The sequence below is a fragment of the Musca domestica genome, unplaced genomic scaffold (genome assembly GCF_030504385.1).
Source record: "Musca domestica strain aabys unplaced genomic scaffold, Musca_domestica.polishedcontigs.V.1.1 46, whole genome shotgun sequence".
Classification (NCBI taxonomy): Eukaryota; Metazoa; Arthropoda; class Insecta; order Diptera; family Muscidae; genus Musca; species Musca domestica.
The window spans coordinates 1061539-1078398 of record NW_026712336.1 but is presented as its reverse complement, the minus strand read 5'-3'; the positions used below and the strand labels follow the sequence as shown (position 1 = coordinate 1078398).

The following is a 16860-nucleotide window of genomic DNA, read 5'->3' as shown; positions in this document are numbered from 1 at the left end:
ACCACGGCCAAGAAGCGTGAGTTTAAAAAAAAAAATAAGAACTTTTTGGCCATGAATTTTAAAAATTAGTTTTCAAGGATTTCTTGGACAATAATCATGAATTTTTACAAAATATTTTTCAAGGACTTTTAGATTTTTAATCATAAAATTTTAAATACTTCCAGGCTAAGAATGAATAATATTTTTCAAGGATTCGTGGATTTTAACAATTATTGTCCGAAGACATCCTGACCAATAAGCGTGGCTAAGAATCGTGGATTTAAAAAAAATCTAGGGCTTCTTTGATTTGAAATATATATTATTAAGATAAAAAATAATGGATTTTGGATATTACAATATTTTCAAAGAGTTTCTGATTCAACAAAAGACATGACTTTTTAAAATATTTTTTATAGCCTAGAATCGCTTTAAAAATTTTTAAAAATATTTTTCAAAGCACTTTTTTAAAATATTTTTGAAGGACCTTCTTTCAATCATATACTTAAATTTTTTTTTCATAAACTCACGACCAAGTTGCGTGAATTAAAAAAATCAAGGATTTTTTGGGAATGGGTAGTGAACTTTTCAAAATTATTTTTTCAAGCATTTCCTGGCAAGGATTTATAAAAAATATTTTTCAGTGACTTCTAGATTTTTAGTAATCAATTTTAAGACTTCCGAGATAAGAATCAATAATATTTTTCAAGCCAATTCACCAACTTGGATTTAGATTTATAAAGTATTGTTCAATGATATTCTGGATTTTTAACAATCCTTAAGAATTGTAGAATTTAACAAATTTTTTGACCAAGAATCATAAAATCGTTTCCAAGGACTCGCTGGTCTAGAACCATGACTTTCGAGATATTAAGATTTTTTTTATAAATAGGCATTGTTTAGAGAAACATTTTAAAAATGTCTTCCTGGGCCGAAATCTTGAAGTTCATCGCATAAATATATTAACTTGTAACGTCCGTCAAAATTATTTTGAAATTGTAAAGAACTCCTAAAAGTATGCTCTAAAAATGCAAAACAAGTTTTTAAAAGTCTTCTATCTGTAGAAAATCTGAGGAAGTCCCTTCATCTGTAGAATTTAGTCCTTCGGTGAATAAAAGCCAAATACAATTTTTCTTTAGAAGGTCTCTTATCTACACAAACCAGTTCTTCCTCCTCCAGGACTCTTTTTTTTCACCACCATCGCCAAGTTAATCGCTGATTAAGTTCGTGAAATTACTTTTATTGTTAATGAAATACAAAAGTAAATATTGCCATTGTTATGGCCTTTACATTTGTTTGGCTAGTCGAATTTGGACTTAAGCCCCCTCTCGCCTGCCCCACAACGCTACCCGCAATCCTGTCAATCGGCAAAGCAATTGTCTGCTGGCAAACAATTACTGGCCGAAATACAAAAAAACACAACTAATAGAAAAGTTTGCTATATTTCGGTTAATCTAACCGAAATACAAAAAATCAGTTAGAGAGGGTGTGAGGTAAGGGGTACGGGGTAAGGGAGGGAAATTGTGACAAATAAATGGGAAATTGGAAAATTTTTTGGCATTTAATGCATCAAAACCATTAGTGTTTTGTGGTTTTTGGTGGATTTTTTTTTGTTGGCATTAATGTGGTTGTTGTTCTTGCTGATATTTACCAACAACTACTAGAACAACAACAACAACAACACGATATAGTAGCGTCGTGAAGTGACAATAAATAATTCATGCATGACACACATGTGTGCCAGTTCACTACAACAATTGTCCATTTGGCCAACAACGGACGGACGGCCCGTCCTCCCGTCCTAGGCTAGGTATTTGGTGGTAATGGTGTTGCTGTCTATTTGCGGTTTTGTTACTCCACCTCCCCGCCTCCTCCCGCCGTCTTTTCCAGTTACCAATGATAATTACCAATTTTGTACTTGGACAGGTCCTTTTCGTTTTTCTCGGTTAGTTGTCTCCTGTTTCGCTTTCATTCGAAGGTGGTCGAGTATTGCACGCAATTTGTTTGCCAGCAAATGTTGTTGTTATTGTTAATTTTCCCAAAAAACGAAATTGGTAGTTTTATTTTGGGTCAATATTCGACATTGAGAATGTAATGCGCAATAATGATTGCCAGAGTAGATACCAGTGAATTACTAACATACATATGATGATGGTGGATATGTGTGTCAAACATGTATAGCGGATAATGGGGTGTAATGGAAATTTATTCAAGCAAATGTGGATTAAAAAAAATCAAGGACCTACAAGCCATCAAAGTTATATTTTTAAAAAGGATTTTTTAGAGGATTTATTTATTAAAAAAATTTTCCAAGGTCCTACAGACCAACAAACTAACTTATCTTAAAAATTTTTTTCAAGAATCCACAGTTTTGGGGTTTTCAATAATTTTTTTTAACAAATCTGCAAACGTAGATTTTTTAAATAGTATTTGTCAAGAAACAACAGTTGATGGTCTGTGATTTTTTTAGATTTTTGAAGGACCTACAGATTATCAAACAAATTTTAAGAGTACTTTTCAAGTACCAACAGTTCATCAAAGATCAAAGATATCAAAGGATCAAAGAGAAACTTTTCAGGACCTATTGACAGTCAAACGTGATTTAAAAAAATATGTTTTTAAAGACCAAGAGGAATTCTTCAAATGTTTATCAAGGACCTGCTGACCACCAAAGTTTTTTAAAAAGAAGATATTTTATTAAGGACCTGTATTTTATAAAAAAAGACTTTTTTGGGAACCAAAGTAGATTTTTTTCAAGGACTAGAAAAGATTTTTTCAAGGAAGGATTTAAGAAAAGATTTTTTCAATGACCAACGATTTTTCAAGGTCCTTGAAAGTTGGATTAAAAAAAAAAAGGTTTTTTCAAGGACCAAAGAAGATTTCACAAAAACGTTTGGACCTTTACGTGGATTCTTAAAAATGATTTTTTCAAGGACTAAAGAAGATTTTTTCATGGACCATTGGACCATCAAAAGTGGATTCTTAAAAAATATTGTTTCAAGGACTAAATAATATTTTTTTCAAGGACCTTTGGATTCTTGAATAAGATTTTCTCAAGGACCAAACGTGGATTCTTAAAAAAAGAATTTTTCAAGGACCAAACATGAATTCTTAAAAAAAGATTTTTTTTTTCAAGGATCAAACATGGATTCTTAAAAAAATTTTTTTTCAAGGACCTTTGGGCCTTCAAACGTGAAAAAAAGAAAAGGATTTTCTCAAGGACCAAACGTGGATTCTTAAAAACAGAATTTTTCAAGGACCAAACATGAATTCTTAAAAAAGATTGTTTTCAAGGATCAAACATGGATTCTTAAAAAAAATTTTTTCAAGGACCTTTGGGCCTTCAAACGTGGATTCAAGGACCAAACATGGATTATTAAAAAAAATTTTCAAACGTGGATTTTCAAAAAAGATTTTTCAAGGACTAAAGAATGTTTTTCATTGACCTTTGGATATTCAAAAGTGGATTTTTAAAAAAGATTTTTTTATGGACTAAAGAATATTTTTATTGACCTTCAGACGTGGATTAAAAAAAAAATAATTCAAGGACTAAAGAATATTTTTAGGGACCTTTACACCTTTTTTCAATGACTAAAGAATATTTTTCATGGACCTGAATTTTTAAAAAAAAGTATTCAAGGACTAAAAATAAGGACTTTTAGACCTTTTTTAAAGGGCTAAAGAAAATTTTGACCTGGATTTTGAAAAAAAATTATTTCAAGGACTAAAAATATTTTTAAGGACCTTTAGACCTTGAAACGTGGATTTTGAAAATTATTTATTTTCATGGACCTGGATTTGTAAAAAAAATATTTCAAGGACTAAAGAATATTTTTCATGGACCTTTGGCCCTTCAAACGTGGATTTTTGAAAAAGATTTTTCAAGGACTAAAGAATATTTTTAGGACATTTAGACCTTCAAACGTGGATTTCTTTAAAAAAGATTTTTTCAAGGACTAAAGAATATTTTTAAGGACCTTAGGATCTTCAAACGTGGATTTTTGAAAAAGATTTTTCAAGGACTAAAGAATATTTTTAGGACATTTAGACCTTGAAACGTGGATTAAAAAAAAAATATTTTTTAAGGCCTAAAGAATATTTTTTAAGGACATTTAGACCTTCAAACGTGGATTTAAAAAAATTATTTTTTAAGGCCTAAAGAATATTTTTTAAGGACCTTTTGACTATCAAACGTTGATTTTTAAAAAAGATTTTTTTCAAGGACTAAAGAATATATTTTAGGACATTTAGACCTTCAAACGTGGATTTTTTAAAACAAGATTATTAAAAGGACTAAAGTATATTTTTTAAGGAGCTTTAGACCTTCAAACGTTGATTTTTAAAAAAGATTTTTTCAAGGACTAAAGAATATTATTTTCAAGGACTTTTTGACTATCAAATGTGGATTTTTTAAAAAATATATTTTCAGGGACTAAAGAGCATTTTTTAAGGACCTACAGGCCATACAACCTGGATTTTTAAAGAATTTTTTTTTCAGGGACCTTTGGATCACCAAACGTTGAGTTTTAGACTATCAAGAATGGATTTTTAAAAAAGATTTTTTGAAGGACCTGTTGACTATCAAACGCGGATTAAAAAAAAAGATTTTTTCAAGGAGCTATAGGCCATAAAACGTGGACTTTTAAAAAAGATTTTTTCAAGGTCCTCTGGACCATCAAAGTTGGATTTTTAAAGAAAATATTTTTAAGGGATTTTACACCTTGAATCAAAAAAAGAAAGATTTTTTCAAGGAAAAATCTGTTTTTCAGGGATTTATAGAACATCAAATGTGGATTTTTAAAGAAGATTTTTTCAAGGACCTATTTTTAAAGAGAAATGTTTCTAGGTCCTTTGGACCATCAAACGTAGGTTTTTATAAAGATTTTTTCAAAGACCAAAGGAGATTGTTTCAAGGACCTTTAGATTATGAAAAGTGGATTTAAAAAAAAAAAGATTTTTTTCAAGGATCAAACTAGATTTTTGTCAAGGACATTTTGACCTTCAATTGTGGATTAAAAAAAATATTTTTTCAAGGACCAAGAAGTTTTTTCAAGGATCTTATATTTAAAAATAACATATTTCAAGGACTTACTGACTATCAAATGTGGAACGCTTTTAACTTTTGATACTTAGTGGCAGCATATGTAAATTTATTAATTTCTTCGGCAAAATTTCATGAATTTATGCATAAAATCGTTTCTTCTCTTATTTTCTCCAATTTTATCTCCATTACACCCCATTACACATTGTCACCTGTGTCCATACATTGACCATATTATCTATGTATGCAATCGTTGTTTTTTTTTGTAGTTTTTGTTTCTTTACTCAATTTGGGTAGTATGTCATTTTTAATTTTGGTTAAATGACTTTCATATCCTGTCATCCTCTTCGTTTTTTTTTTTGACCGGCCACAGAGCCGAGGGGTTGATTATTCGTGAAAATGAACAAAAAAAAAAACTAACAGCAAAGGTACTTAATGGAAATTGGCCAATTTTCTTAATTGATTCCCCCGCTCAAAAAAAGGACAATGTTCGACATATATACCTACAAATTAGGTCATCGCATAAAGTGCGTATGCCGGGACATATTTGTGAAACATCATTAATTGTTGTCATATGTTGTGTTTTTGTTGTATTCAAATGAATTGTTACGAATTCGTTGGGAGGGATGTCAGATAGAAATTCAGAAAAATTTTTGCCCTGCAAAAAAAGTGATCTTTTGTGTCGAATGACATAAGAAGTAGTTTTCATATACACTTAAGCACAAAACGACGTAACTTTAAAAAAAATTGTTCCAGAACCAATATACCGATATATTTTAAAATATTCCGAAGCATTTGTATATTTTTAAATTTGGACTGGTATTGCCCATTTGGTGCACAATTAATTTGAAATCGTTTAAAGATATATATGGGAGCTATATCCAAATCGGAACCGATCTCGATAAAATTTGGCAAAGATATTTCTGAGCTGTATTTGATATATTTCCCTGAATGCCGTTGTTACGGAATGCATATTACGGCTGTGGGTAACAAATATAACAAATCGGATGAACAGTATATATGGGAGCTATAGCTATATTTGATCCGATCTTCACCAAATTTGACATACTAGCTTCTAGACTCAATTCGGTCGTAAGTGCCAAATTTCATCTCATTTGGACAAATATTAGACGTTTGGTGCACAATAAAAGGTAAATCGGACGAAGTTATATATGGGAGATATATCCAAATCTGAACCGATCTCGATAAAATTTAGCAAATGTGTTTCTGAGCTGTATTTGATAAATTTCCCCAAATATTGTTGTTACAGAGTGCATATTACGGCTGCGGAGGACAAAAATAACAAATCGGATGAATAATATATATATGGGAGCTATAGCTATATCTGAACCGATTTCGATCAAATTTGGCATACTTATTTTCAGACCTAATTTGGTTGTATGTGCAAAATTCCAAACTATTCGGGCTTATATTACACGTTTGGTGCACAATAAAAGGCAAATCGGACGAAGATATATATGGGAGCTATATCTAAATTTTGACCGATTATCTCCAATTTCAATAGGGTTCGTCCTTGGGCCAAACAAATGATTTGTGCAAAATTTCATCTGGATAGGGCAATAAATGCGAACTGTACTTTGTTTACAAAAATACAAAAATACATGGACATGCATAAAACGATTCAAAATGTGATTTTATGCAGATCATCAAAAGGAACTATGGGTATATCTCGTTTCCTTTTGCCTCTTACAAACAAATGCACAAAGACATAATTCCCTGACCACCTTGTGGTGTAGGGTATAAAAATGAATTTTTCAATCAAGGCTGTCAAATATCATCTAGCCTTGTGTTCTGTTCTTCCCTTTTGTTCTAGCCACCAATTTCTGTTTACTCTTTAAATTTAAGTTTACATTAATTTAACTCTGAATATTCCTTGATGTCTGTTGTTTATTTTGAGATAAAATGGTATGTTTTGTGTATTTTTTCTTTGAAACACGTCCGTTTTAGAATGTTCAAATAATATGACATTCATTTGTGGATGAGGAGATTTTTTTTAATTTTATTGACACAGATGAATTTTCAAAATATCTATTCCTATTAATTATTAGGTATGTACGACGACCCAATATTTTGTACTTTTAACCCAAAAGTCCTGTAAATGAGAGCGAGCAAAGAGAACAATATTGGCAGTTAGAGACTGAGAAATAATTTGCTCATCTAGTAACGATGGAAAAATGTTTTTTAATTATTTTTCAGATAACAATCATTTAACGTTGTATTATACGGAGTAACAGTACCCTATGTATTATGACGTACCATTCAGTATGTTTTTAGTTACATTTTCCCAAAATACAGTGGCTGTTCGCCCCACTGTTCAAAATTAACGATTTTTTTATAACATTGCACACAATTTATTTCTCCTTCAGTTCGCATTACCACAAAAACTGCCGCATCCAATTTTCACAGTTCTCTAAATAATGGACAGTTTGAGGCCAGTTTAGATATTATGTTAGTGTCAGATGTAAAGTGACTTTTCCACATTTTATATATTTAGCATTTTTATAGCATACTTTTGAGCGTTAGCATAAATTTTCAAACTAATTGCTGTACTACAAAATGCACATACTATACAGTGTGAGATGAAAAAAATGCAACCAACTTCAGACTGCTGTCATTTCCAAGCCACTCTGTTAAAATTATGCCAGTGATAGCTCATTATATTGTTTAAAAGCGTACAAAAGCATTTTTGGTGAGAATTTTTCAGAAAAAAAAAAAAATTTATTCGTGATGGAACTCAAGCGTGATGGTGTGATTTCTTTATATTTGGCTGGAAAACCACAAGGGACCATTGTTAGAGCACTCCAACATTTAAATGTGAATAAATCTTTTGTGACTCGTACCATCGCTCGTTACCGTGATACTAGTAGCTTAGCTCGACGTCAAGGAAGTGGACGTAAGAAAACACCAACATCAACAGAAATGGTTCGAAATATAAAGAAGCAACTTGATCGAAACCCTCGTCGCACTGGCCGAAAAATGGCTCGTGAGTTGAACATATCCCCATTCCATTTCATTCGGCAAATATTGAAAAAAATCAGCTCGGGGTAAGGCCATTGAAGTTTCAAAAAGTGCAAGAACTTACACCGCAAGAGAAAGAAAATAGGCTCAGAAGAGCTAAAGAGTTGCTTCGCTTGGCCGAAAGTGGTGAACTGCCGAATTTGGTTTTCTCCGATGGGAAACCATTCGTTGGCCAGCAGTTTGTAAACATACAAAACGATCGCGTTTACTTGCCAAAGAGGTCAACTGAAAATGTGCACCTTCGGTTTGCCACCAGAACTCAAGCGCCGGCCATGGTGATGGTGTGGGCCGCCATAACAACCGATGGTCGCTCTCCGCTCGGACCGTGGCATCAGCATAAATGCCGAATTTTATTGCGAAAATATTCTGGAGGCTGTATTTTAGCTACAGACCTTGGACACTCCAACAGGACTCAGCACCATCGCACTCAGCAGGCGCCATCCAAGAATGGTTACAAAATGAGGTTTCTCGCTTCATTTCCAGCGCACAATGGCTACCAAAATCTCCGGATAACAATCCGTTGGACTGTTGTGTCTGTAGTATTTTGGAAAGCAAGGTTGGCACTAAAAATACCAAAGTGTCGATCACCTCAAGCAAGCGCTTCGCCGGGAATGAGCCAATATACCGCAGAGTAACATTCGGGCAGCGTGTGACGGTTTCATTGGCCGTTTGAAGCTAATAAGTTGTGCCAAAGGTGACCAATGCGTACAAATCTAAACTTATTCTAAAATTTAATGCTAATTCCGACATTTTTCATTCAATAAAATTAAAAAAAAAAACAAGTAAAAATTATGGCCTTTGACTTTGTTACAGTTTTTTATCTCACCCTGAAGGGGCTTTAGAAAGACGTGTACTTGAATACAACAATTTTTGTCATAGGCTGTAGTAGCCATTATGAACTTTAAATATGAAATTTGAAATAATTCCGATAAAAAAATGTCGCAAAAATCATGAAAATGCTGAATATTGGAAGGTACCGTAATATGGAGGCTTCACGGAGGCGTGGACCTGCATACGAAATTTTTTGCCCTAGATTGTAGTACCCATTAAGATCTTCCAATACGAAATTAGAAACGATCCCGATACTTGATCAAAATACCGAATATAGGGAGGTTATATGGGAGCTATACGAAGACGTGGACCTGCATACGATTTTTTTTGGCCATAGGTTGTAGTACCCATTAAGATCTTTCAATACGAAATTTGAAACGGGTTTCGAAAGAAAATGATTACAACAGACAGACGGACATCGCTAGATCGTCTTTGAATTTTACCCTGATCCAGAATAGATATGCTTTGTAGGGTCTATTATGAATATTTCGAGGAGTTACAAAAGGAATGACAAAGCTAATATACCCTTCATAAAATGGTGGTGGGTATAAAAACCTTAAATTTGCAGGTACAGATAGATGGATTTCCACAAACAGACAGAAAAAACATATATAAGGACGGGCACGAATAAATAAAATATACTTTTTATGGGGTCTAAAATTGTGTAAAAATACAACTGTCGACAAACGATTGTCGCAAACCTGTTGTAATACAGTTTCCCATCCCTGATCCCAAAGCACCTTATCATCTTTAAAAGAGAACCTACATTTTAGTTCCTAAAATTACAAAGAGATCATGAAGCCAAACTTTCTGATATCATATTTACCTTAGCTCTCCCTCCCTCTCTCCAACGTTCTCATTTTGAATTTATGATCCAATGAGAATCTTTAATTACAAAGAGATCATGAAAGCCAATTTACAAATATCATATTTACTATGGCTCTCCCTCTCTCTCTCTCTCTGTCTGTCTCTCTCACATACAGTTTTAGGAGCTCTCATTTGAGTCTCTGCTCCAAAGAATCAAAAAGAAAACAGAAAACTGCTGACTTGGTGTTGAAGAAAGGTAAATAAACCATAAAAACCTGTTTAGATGAATATGTTGACTGCTATCGGACCGACCCCTGAGAGTTGAGCTTGGCTAAGTGCTTCGTTACTCATTTGGTTAATGCAGACTTTTGAGGCCAGCCAGCCAACATTTATCTGGCCAACAAGTTAATGTGTTTGTGTGTCGTTGTGTGTTTGTAAGCGATTAATAATTGCGGCATTAAAACAAATACACAGCCACCATTGGAGCAGCTCTCGATTATTTCGTTGTTTCTGTGTTTTTTTCTTTCTGGCCAACAGCTTTGCAACTTCACACAGAGAAGTCGGAAAGCGTGCGTTTTAGTTTCCATTTCGCCGGTAGTGGATAGAGAAGTCAGTTTCTGTGTGAGAGAAGAAGCCGCAAGAAGCTAGAGTTGTTGTGTGTCAAACTGAATTGACGTGGTGTTATTTGTTTGGTGCTGTGGAGGAAATTACCAGAAAGATGAGCCGAAATCTAGGTCTATTGCTGTTGATGATTTGCCTCTGGGTGGGAGATTTTTCGGAGGCCAATACCTGTCCTGGCTGTGTGGATCTGGATGATATTATTTTCAATAAAACCATTGAACGTTTTCCATATGCTCTGATCAAATTCGATATTGCCTTTCCGTATGGCGAGAAACATGAGGCATTTGCTGCCTTCTCCCGGGCTGCCCATTCGGTTACCGATGACTTGTTGATTGGCACAGTGGGCATTAAGGATTATGGCGACAATGAAAACAAAGAGTTGGGCGAACGTTACAACATCGATGACAAGAATTTCCCGGGCATAATGCTGTTCCGTCATGGTGTCAAGGATTTCTTACATTTTCCCGAACATTTGGATGTAACGGTGGATAATTTGAAAACTTTCGTCACCTCCAATACGGAGCTGTTTATTGGCAAGGAGGGTTGCTTGAAGGAGTTTAACGAGTTGGCCAAGAATTTTGTCAATCAAAAGGAGGAAGAACAAAAGAGTCGTCTCGAAAAGGCCGAGGAATTGAAGGCATCACTGAAGAGGGAAGCGGATCAAACGAGTGCCCAATTTTATAAGCTATTCATGGAAAAACTCATGGCCCAGGGTTATGATTATTTTGAGCAAGAAATCAAACGTTTACAGCGCCTTAAGGCCGGCAAGGTATCGGCTGCCAAGAAACAAGAGCTGGCCAAAAAATTGAATATTCTCGAATCGTTTCGTGTCAATGTTCTGACCAAAGAAGAGCTGTAGAAGAAAGGGACTGATTTTTTGTTCGTGTGTTAAGCCAACTTGCCTGAATTGAAAAATTCTAGAGTTTTTTTTTAAATATTTATATTAATGTATTTTTTTTTTGCTGTGTTGTTGTAACCAATGGCAACCAATTGGAATTTCAGATTTCATGCTTTGGTGTTCTCCGCTATTCTATTTTTCCAGCAAAGCAAGTTCTTTTTCGTTTTGGTTTTGTAATATTTTTAGTGTATGCATGTTTTGTACAAATTTCGTATTAGCTTTATTAATTAATTATTGTAATATTTTTAGATAATCTTTTTTTTTTAACTGTAAATAAAAAAAAAAATATGGAAAATAAAAATCAATGTCTGACCCTCATTTTTTTAATTTATATTCAAACGAAACATGTAAAAAAGCTGTAAGATCGTCCGGGCCAAACTTTGAATACACTTCACACATTTGGAACGAATTTGGCAATTCCAAAAAAATATAAAATCCGTTAAAAAATCTGTTAAATCTTAAAAATACCGAATATAGCCTCATTTAAAATTATCAAAATACCGAATATAGGGAGGTACCATTATATGGGGGCTCTACCAAAACGTGGACCTACACAAACAATTGTCATAGGCTGTAGTATCCTTTACGAATTTCAAATACCAAATTTGAAACAATTCCGATGAATAATATCGCTAAAATCACCAAAAATACCGAATATCGGGAGGTTCGGCTATACGAAGACGTGGACCTGCACATATACTTTTTTGTCACAAATTGTAATATCCATTACGCACTTCAAACACCAAATTTGAAATAATTCCACTAAAATCATCAAAAAATACCGAATATCGGGAGGGACCGTTATATGAGGACTATATATATACCAAAACGTGGACAGGCACTTTTCTGTCATAGGCTGTAATATCCGTTACGAACTTCAAATACCAAATTTGAAACAATTTCGGTTAATAATGCCGCTAAAATCACCAAAAATACCGAATATCGGGAGGTACCGCTATATGAGGGCTATACGAAGACGTGGACCTGTACAGACAATTTTCTATCATAGGCTGTAGTATCCATTACGAACTTCAAATACCAAATTTGAAACAATTCCGGTGAATAATGTCGCTAAAATCACCAAAATGCAGAATATCGGGAGGTACCGTTATATGAGGGATATATGAAGACGTGGACCTGCGCGGACAATTCTCTGTCTTAGGCTGCAGTATCCATAAAGAACTTCCAATACCAAATGTGAAACAAATCCGATGAATAATTTCGCTAAAATCAACAAAATACCGAATATAGGGAGGTACTGTTATTTGGGGCTACACGAAGGCGTGGACCAGCATGGACAATTTTCTGTCATAGGCTGTAATATCCATTACGAACTTCAAATATCAAATTTAAAACAATTTCGGTGAATAATGTCTCTACAATCATCAAAATACCGAATATCGAGAGGTACCGTTATATGGGAGCTATACGAAGACGTGGAGATTCAAAGACAATTTTCTGTCATAGGCTGTAATATTCATTACGAACTTCTAATACCAAATTTATAACAATTCCGGTGAATAATGTCGCATAAATCACCAAAATGCCGAAAATAGGGAGGTACCGTTATATGAGGCCTTTACGAAGACGTGGACCTGCAGAGAAAATTTTCTGTCACAGACTGTAGTATTCATTACGAACTTCAAATACCAAATTTGAAACAATTTCGGTGAATAATGTCGCTAAAGTCATCAAAATACCGAATACGGGGAGGTACCATTTTATGAGGACAATACCAAAACGTGGACCTGCACAGACAATTTTCTGTCATAGACTGTAGTATCCATTACGAACCTCAAATACCAAATTTGAAACATTTCCGGTGAATAATGTCGCTTAAATCATCAAAATACCGAATATAGGGAGGTTCTCTTATATCGGGTCTTACCAAAACGTGGACCTGCACAGACAATTTTCTGTCATAGGCTGCAGTATCTATACGAACTTCAATTACCAAATTTGAAACAATTCCGGTAAATAATGTCGCTAAAATCAACAAAATACCAAATATCGGGAGGTACCGTCATATGAGGGCTATACGAAGACGTGGACCTGCACAGACAATTTTCTGTCACAGGCTGTAGTATCCTTTACGAACTTCAAATACCAAATTTGAAACATTTCCGGTGAACAATGTCGCTAAAATCATCAAAATACCGAATATCGGGAGGTATAGTTATATGGGGGCTATACGAAGACGTGGACCTGCACTGACAATTTTCTGTCACAGACTGTAAGATCCATTACGAACTTCAAACACCAAATTTAAAACAATTCCGGTGAATAATGCCGCCAAAAGCAAGAAAATACCGAATATCGGGGGATACCGGGTTATATGGGAGCTATAAGAAGACGTGGACCTGCACAGAAAATATTCTGTCATACGATGTAGAATCCTTTACGAACTTCAAATACCAAATTTGAAACAATTCCGGTAAATAATGTCGCTAAAATCATCAAAATGCCGAAAAAAGGAAGGTACCATTATATGGGGGCTATACCAAAACGTGGACCTACATGACACATTTTCAATACCAATAATCCTGCAGACATAATATACATTTGAGTAAAAATTTATCAACCTACTTCATTTCGTTCGGAAGCTAGAGTGATTTCCACAGACGGACAGATGGATAGACGGACGGACATCGTTAAATCGACATACCATTTTATGCTGATCAAGAATGTACAGGGTGAAATAAAAAAAACGGCAACTAACTTCAGATTGCTGTCATTTTTAAGCCTCTCGTCCGACAGCTGCCAGCGGAAAATGTGCACCTGCGGTTGGCCATCAGAACTCAAGCGCCGGTCATTGTGATGGTGTGGGCCGCCATAACAGCCGATAATTGCTCTCCGCTCGTATTAATCATTCTGTCGATAATAAAATGCCGAATATTATCGCTAAAATATTCTGAGGGGTGTATTAAACCCTTGGGCCCGCAAACATTTTGGCCGCAGACCTTGGACATTCCAACAGGACTCAGCACCATCGCACTCAGCACGCGCCACCCAAGAATGGTTACAAAATGAGGTTCATTTCCACCAAAATCTCCGGATACCAATCCGTTGGACTATTGTGTCTGGAGTATTTTGGAAAGCAAGGTTGGCACTAAAAAATACCAAAGTGTCGATCACCTCAAGCAAGCCTGGAGGTGATTCGCCTGGAATGGGCCAAAATACCGCAGAGCAACATTCGGGCAGCGTGTGACGGTTTCATTGGCCGTTTGGAGGCCATAATTCGTGCCAAAGGTGACCAATTCGAACAAATCTAAACTTATTTGTAAATTTGATGCTATTTCCGACATTTTTTGCTCTCATTCAATAAAATTTCACAAAAAATGTAAAAACTATGGCGTTTGACTTTGTTGCAGTTGTTTTATCTCACCCTGTAATTACTATGTAACATAGAAAAATATCATCCATGTTCTTGCAATTTCACTCGAATTGCCAGCCCTTTTTTTAAATTTTTGAAAATATTCGGGTTAAGATGGAATCCTTGTATTTAAGGTGTATTTATCGGTGCAATATTTTTGTAAAACAATCAAAACCTCAATCAAGTAATTAAAAAGATCTTTTTTGGTCCTTTTCTTTTAGAACATTCAAAAAATCACATCAAACCAGATTCTCACATGTCTCCAGAACTTATTATTTGTACCCATATGCATTCTACATAACTTTACTCAATATTTGCTATCTTTAACTTTCATCCTCCGCCCCCCCCCCACCCCAAATGGAATCACAAAACTTGTAATGATGTGTATAATACCCCTTTAAAAAAAACAATCATTATAAAACATTTTAGGTTATTTTAAACACACTAGTTATTGTCCGATATGTTTTGATTCGGAAAAAAAACATTGTTAAACATTTGAAAAGTATTTAATTCATCCATTTAAAAGTTATAATTTAGCTATCTATATGAGATGAAAAACTTTCGATAAACGTGTAAATGGCTTTTAGCCACGAAGTCCATGGCAAAATTACCTAATAACTCTAATTTGGCGACCTAATAAATATTCGGTCGGTCGGTTTGTTTTTCGTTTTACAACATTCATCCCTCAAAATATGCAACAAAGTGTACAATTTTACATTGAATTAATAACTCATTTACTATCGTATGCTAGATGGCGCTGATAACAAATTGGTGATCATTTTATAACCCATATTTAATAGCTCCCTAAAGTAGGCAACATAATGAGTTGAAGTGAGTACATGCTTGAGAGACAATCATCGATCGGTAACATAGTTAAAAATACTCATTTTCATGTGCGAGCATGCGTTTGGTGTACATTGATGCATAAAATCCTGCAAATAATAATTTATATTCTCCATATCCACTGACTATATTGACTTGAAAAGTTCATATTCAAATCGGGCAAAAGAAAAATGCTCAAGAGTAATCTAGCCATTGCACAGTAGTAGCTGTCGTTACTCAAGACATATTAAATTGATATTTTTATATCCTCCGTATATAGTATGGAGGGTATACTAAGTTCGTCATCCCGTTTGTAACTCATCGAAATAACAATTTTATTTTATTTATTTTTATTTATTAATTTTATTTTAAAAATTTAGCCTTGTCCGTTTGCTGTAATCAAGCTAGAGTCAAAACGAATTAAGATTAGAAGTTAACATTTTGCACAGATCAAAATTTTGTCTCCCAGCAGGTCAAGTTCGAAGACACGCTTTAAAGGTCCACGATCATCAGACCCCCCCCCCCCCCTTTTTTTTTTGTATTTGGTTATTGTAGCCAAATCTTTCATGGAACTCTCTGGAAATCCACACAAGGAGTTCTTTCTATGTTGTTCATACCCTATATAAGTCCACTATATCGTATATCCCACATACAACAGTACCCTCGACATTCGGTATTTGGATGATTATAGAGACTTTAATCACCGGAATTATTTAAAGTTTCAGATTTGAATATCGTAATGGCAACATAACGGCAACTCCCTATATTCGGTATTTTTATGATTTTAGCAGCATTTTTCAACGGATAATTTATCTATTATTTTATTTATTTATTTTTTTCATTTTAAAACTTACTCCAAATAGTGTAGAGGAGATGTTAAATCGAAGGAGTTCGACAGCATATTATATTTGGGCCAAATCGGATATTTCCTTCGAGAGTTACGGTGCGAACCAGCCGGTCGACCAAAATGTAGTGTTTCCGAAAAATAATAGTATACAAACCACCTTCAGATACCAAAAGAGACCTTAATATTAAATTTCAGGCATGTAGCTTTTTAATTTCACCCATTACCAAATTTAGTACCATTTAGTACAATTATAGTACGCGGTAGGTTAACCAGCTTCTTTTCTCAATCGCAGACACCAACATCCATACCAGAATTCAGGATTTCAGCTCTAATCCTTCACTTAATACCAAATTTAGTACTTTTCGTGCAGTTGTAGTACACATTTCCAAAGCCACCTCCATATCTCAATCTCATATATCAACAGAATGACTAAATATCAAATTTCGGGATTCCATCTCTATCCTTTCACATAATTGCACCTTTAGTAACATTTAGTACTTTTCGTCCAAGTATGGAACGCATTTCCAAACCAACGCCAAAACTTAAACAAAGATACCATCAATAATCGAAATGTAAAATTTCTGAATGTTATGTTCATCCAACAT

General features: G+C 34.4%; 1 protein-coding gene across 1 annotated transcript; it reads left to right on the top strand.

Moving 5' to 3' along the window:
- The first annotated feature begins 10206 nt into the window (after positions 1 to 10206).
- LOC101892274 (protein windbeutel) lies at positions 10207 to 11472 on the top strand. The gene has a single exon (XM_005183162.4). The coding sequence runs from the start codon at positions 10413 to 10415 to the stop codon at positions 11172 to 11174; it is 762 nt and encodes a 253-aa protein (XP_005183219.2). The 5' UTR covers positions 10207 to 10412; the 3' UTR covers positions 11175 to 11472.
- The last annotated feature ends 5388 nt before the right edge of the window (positions 11473 to 16860 follow it).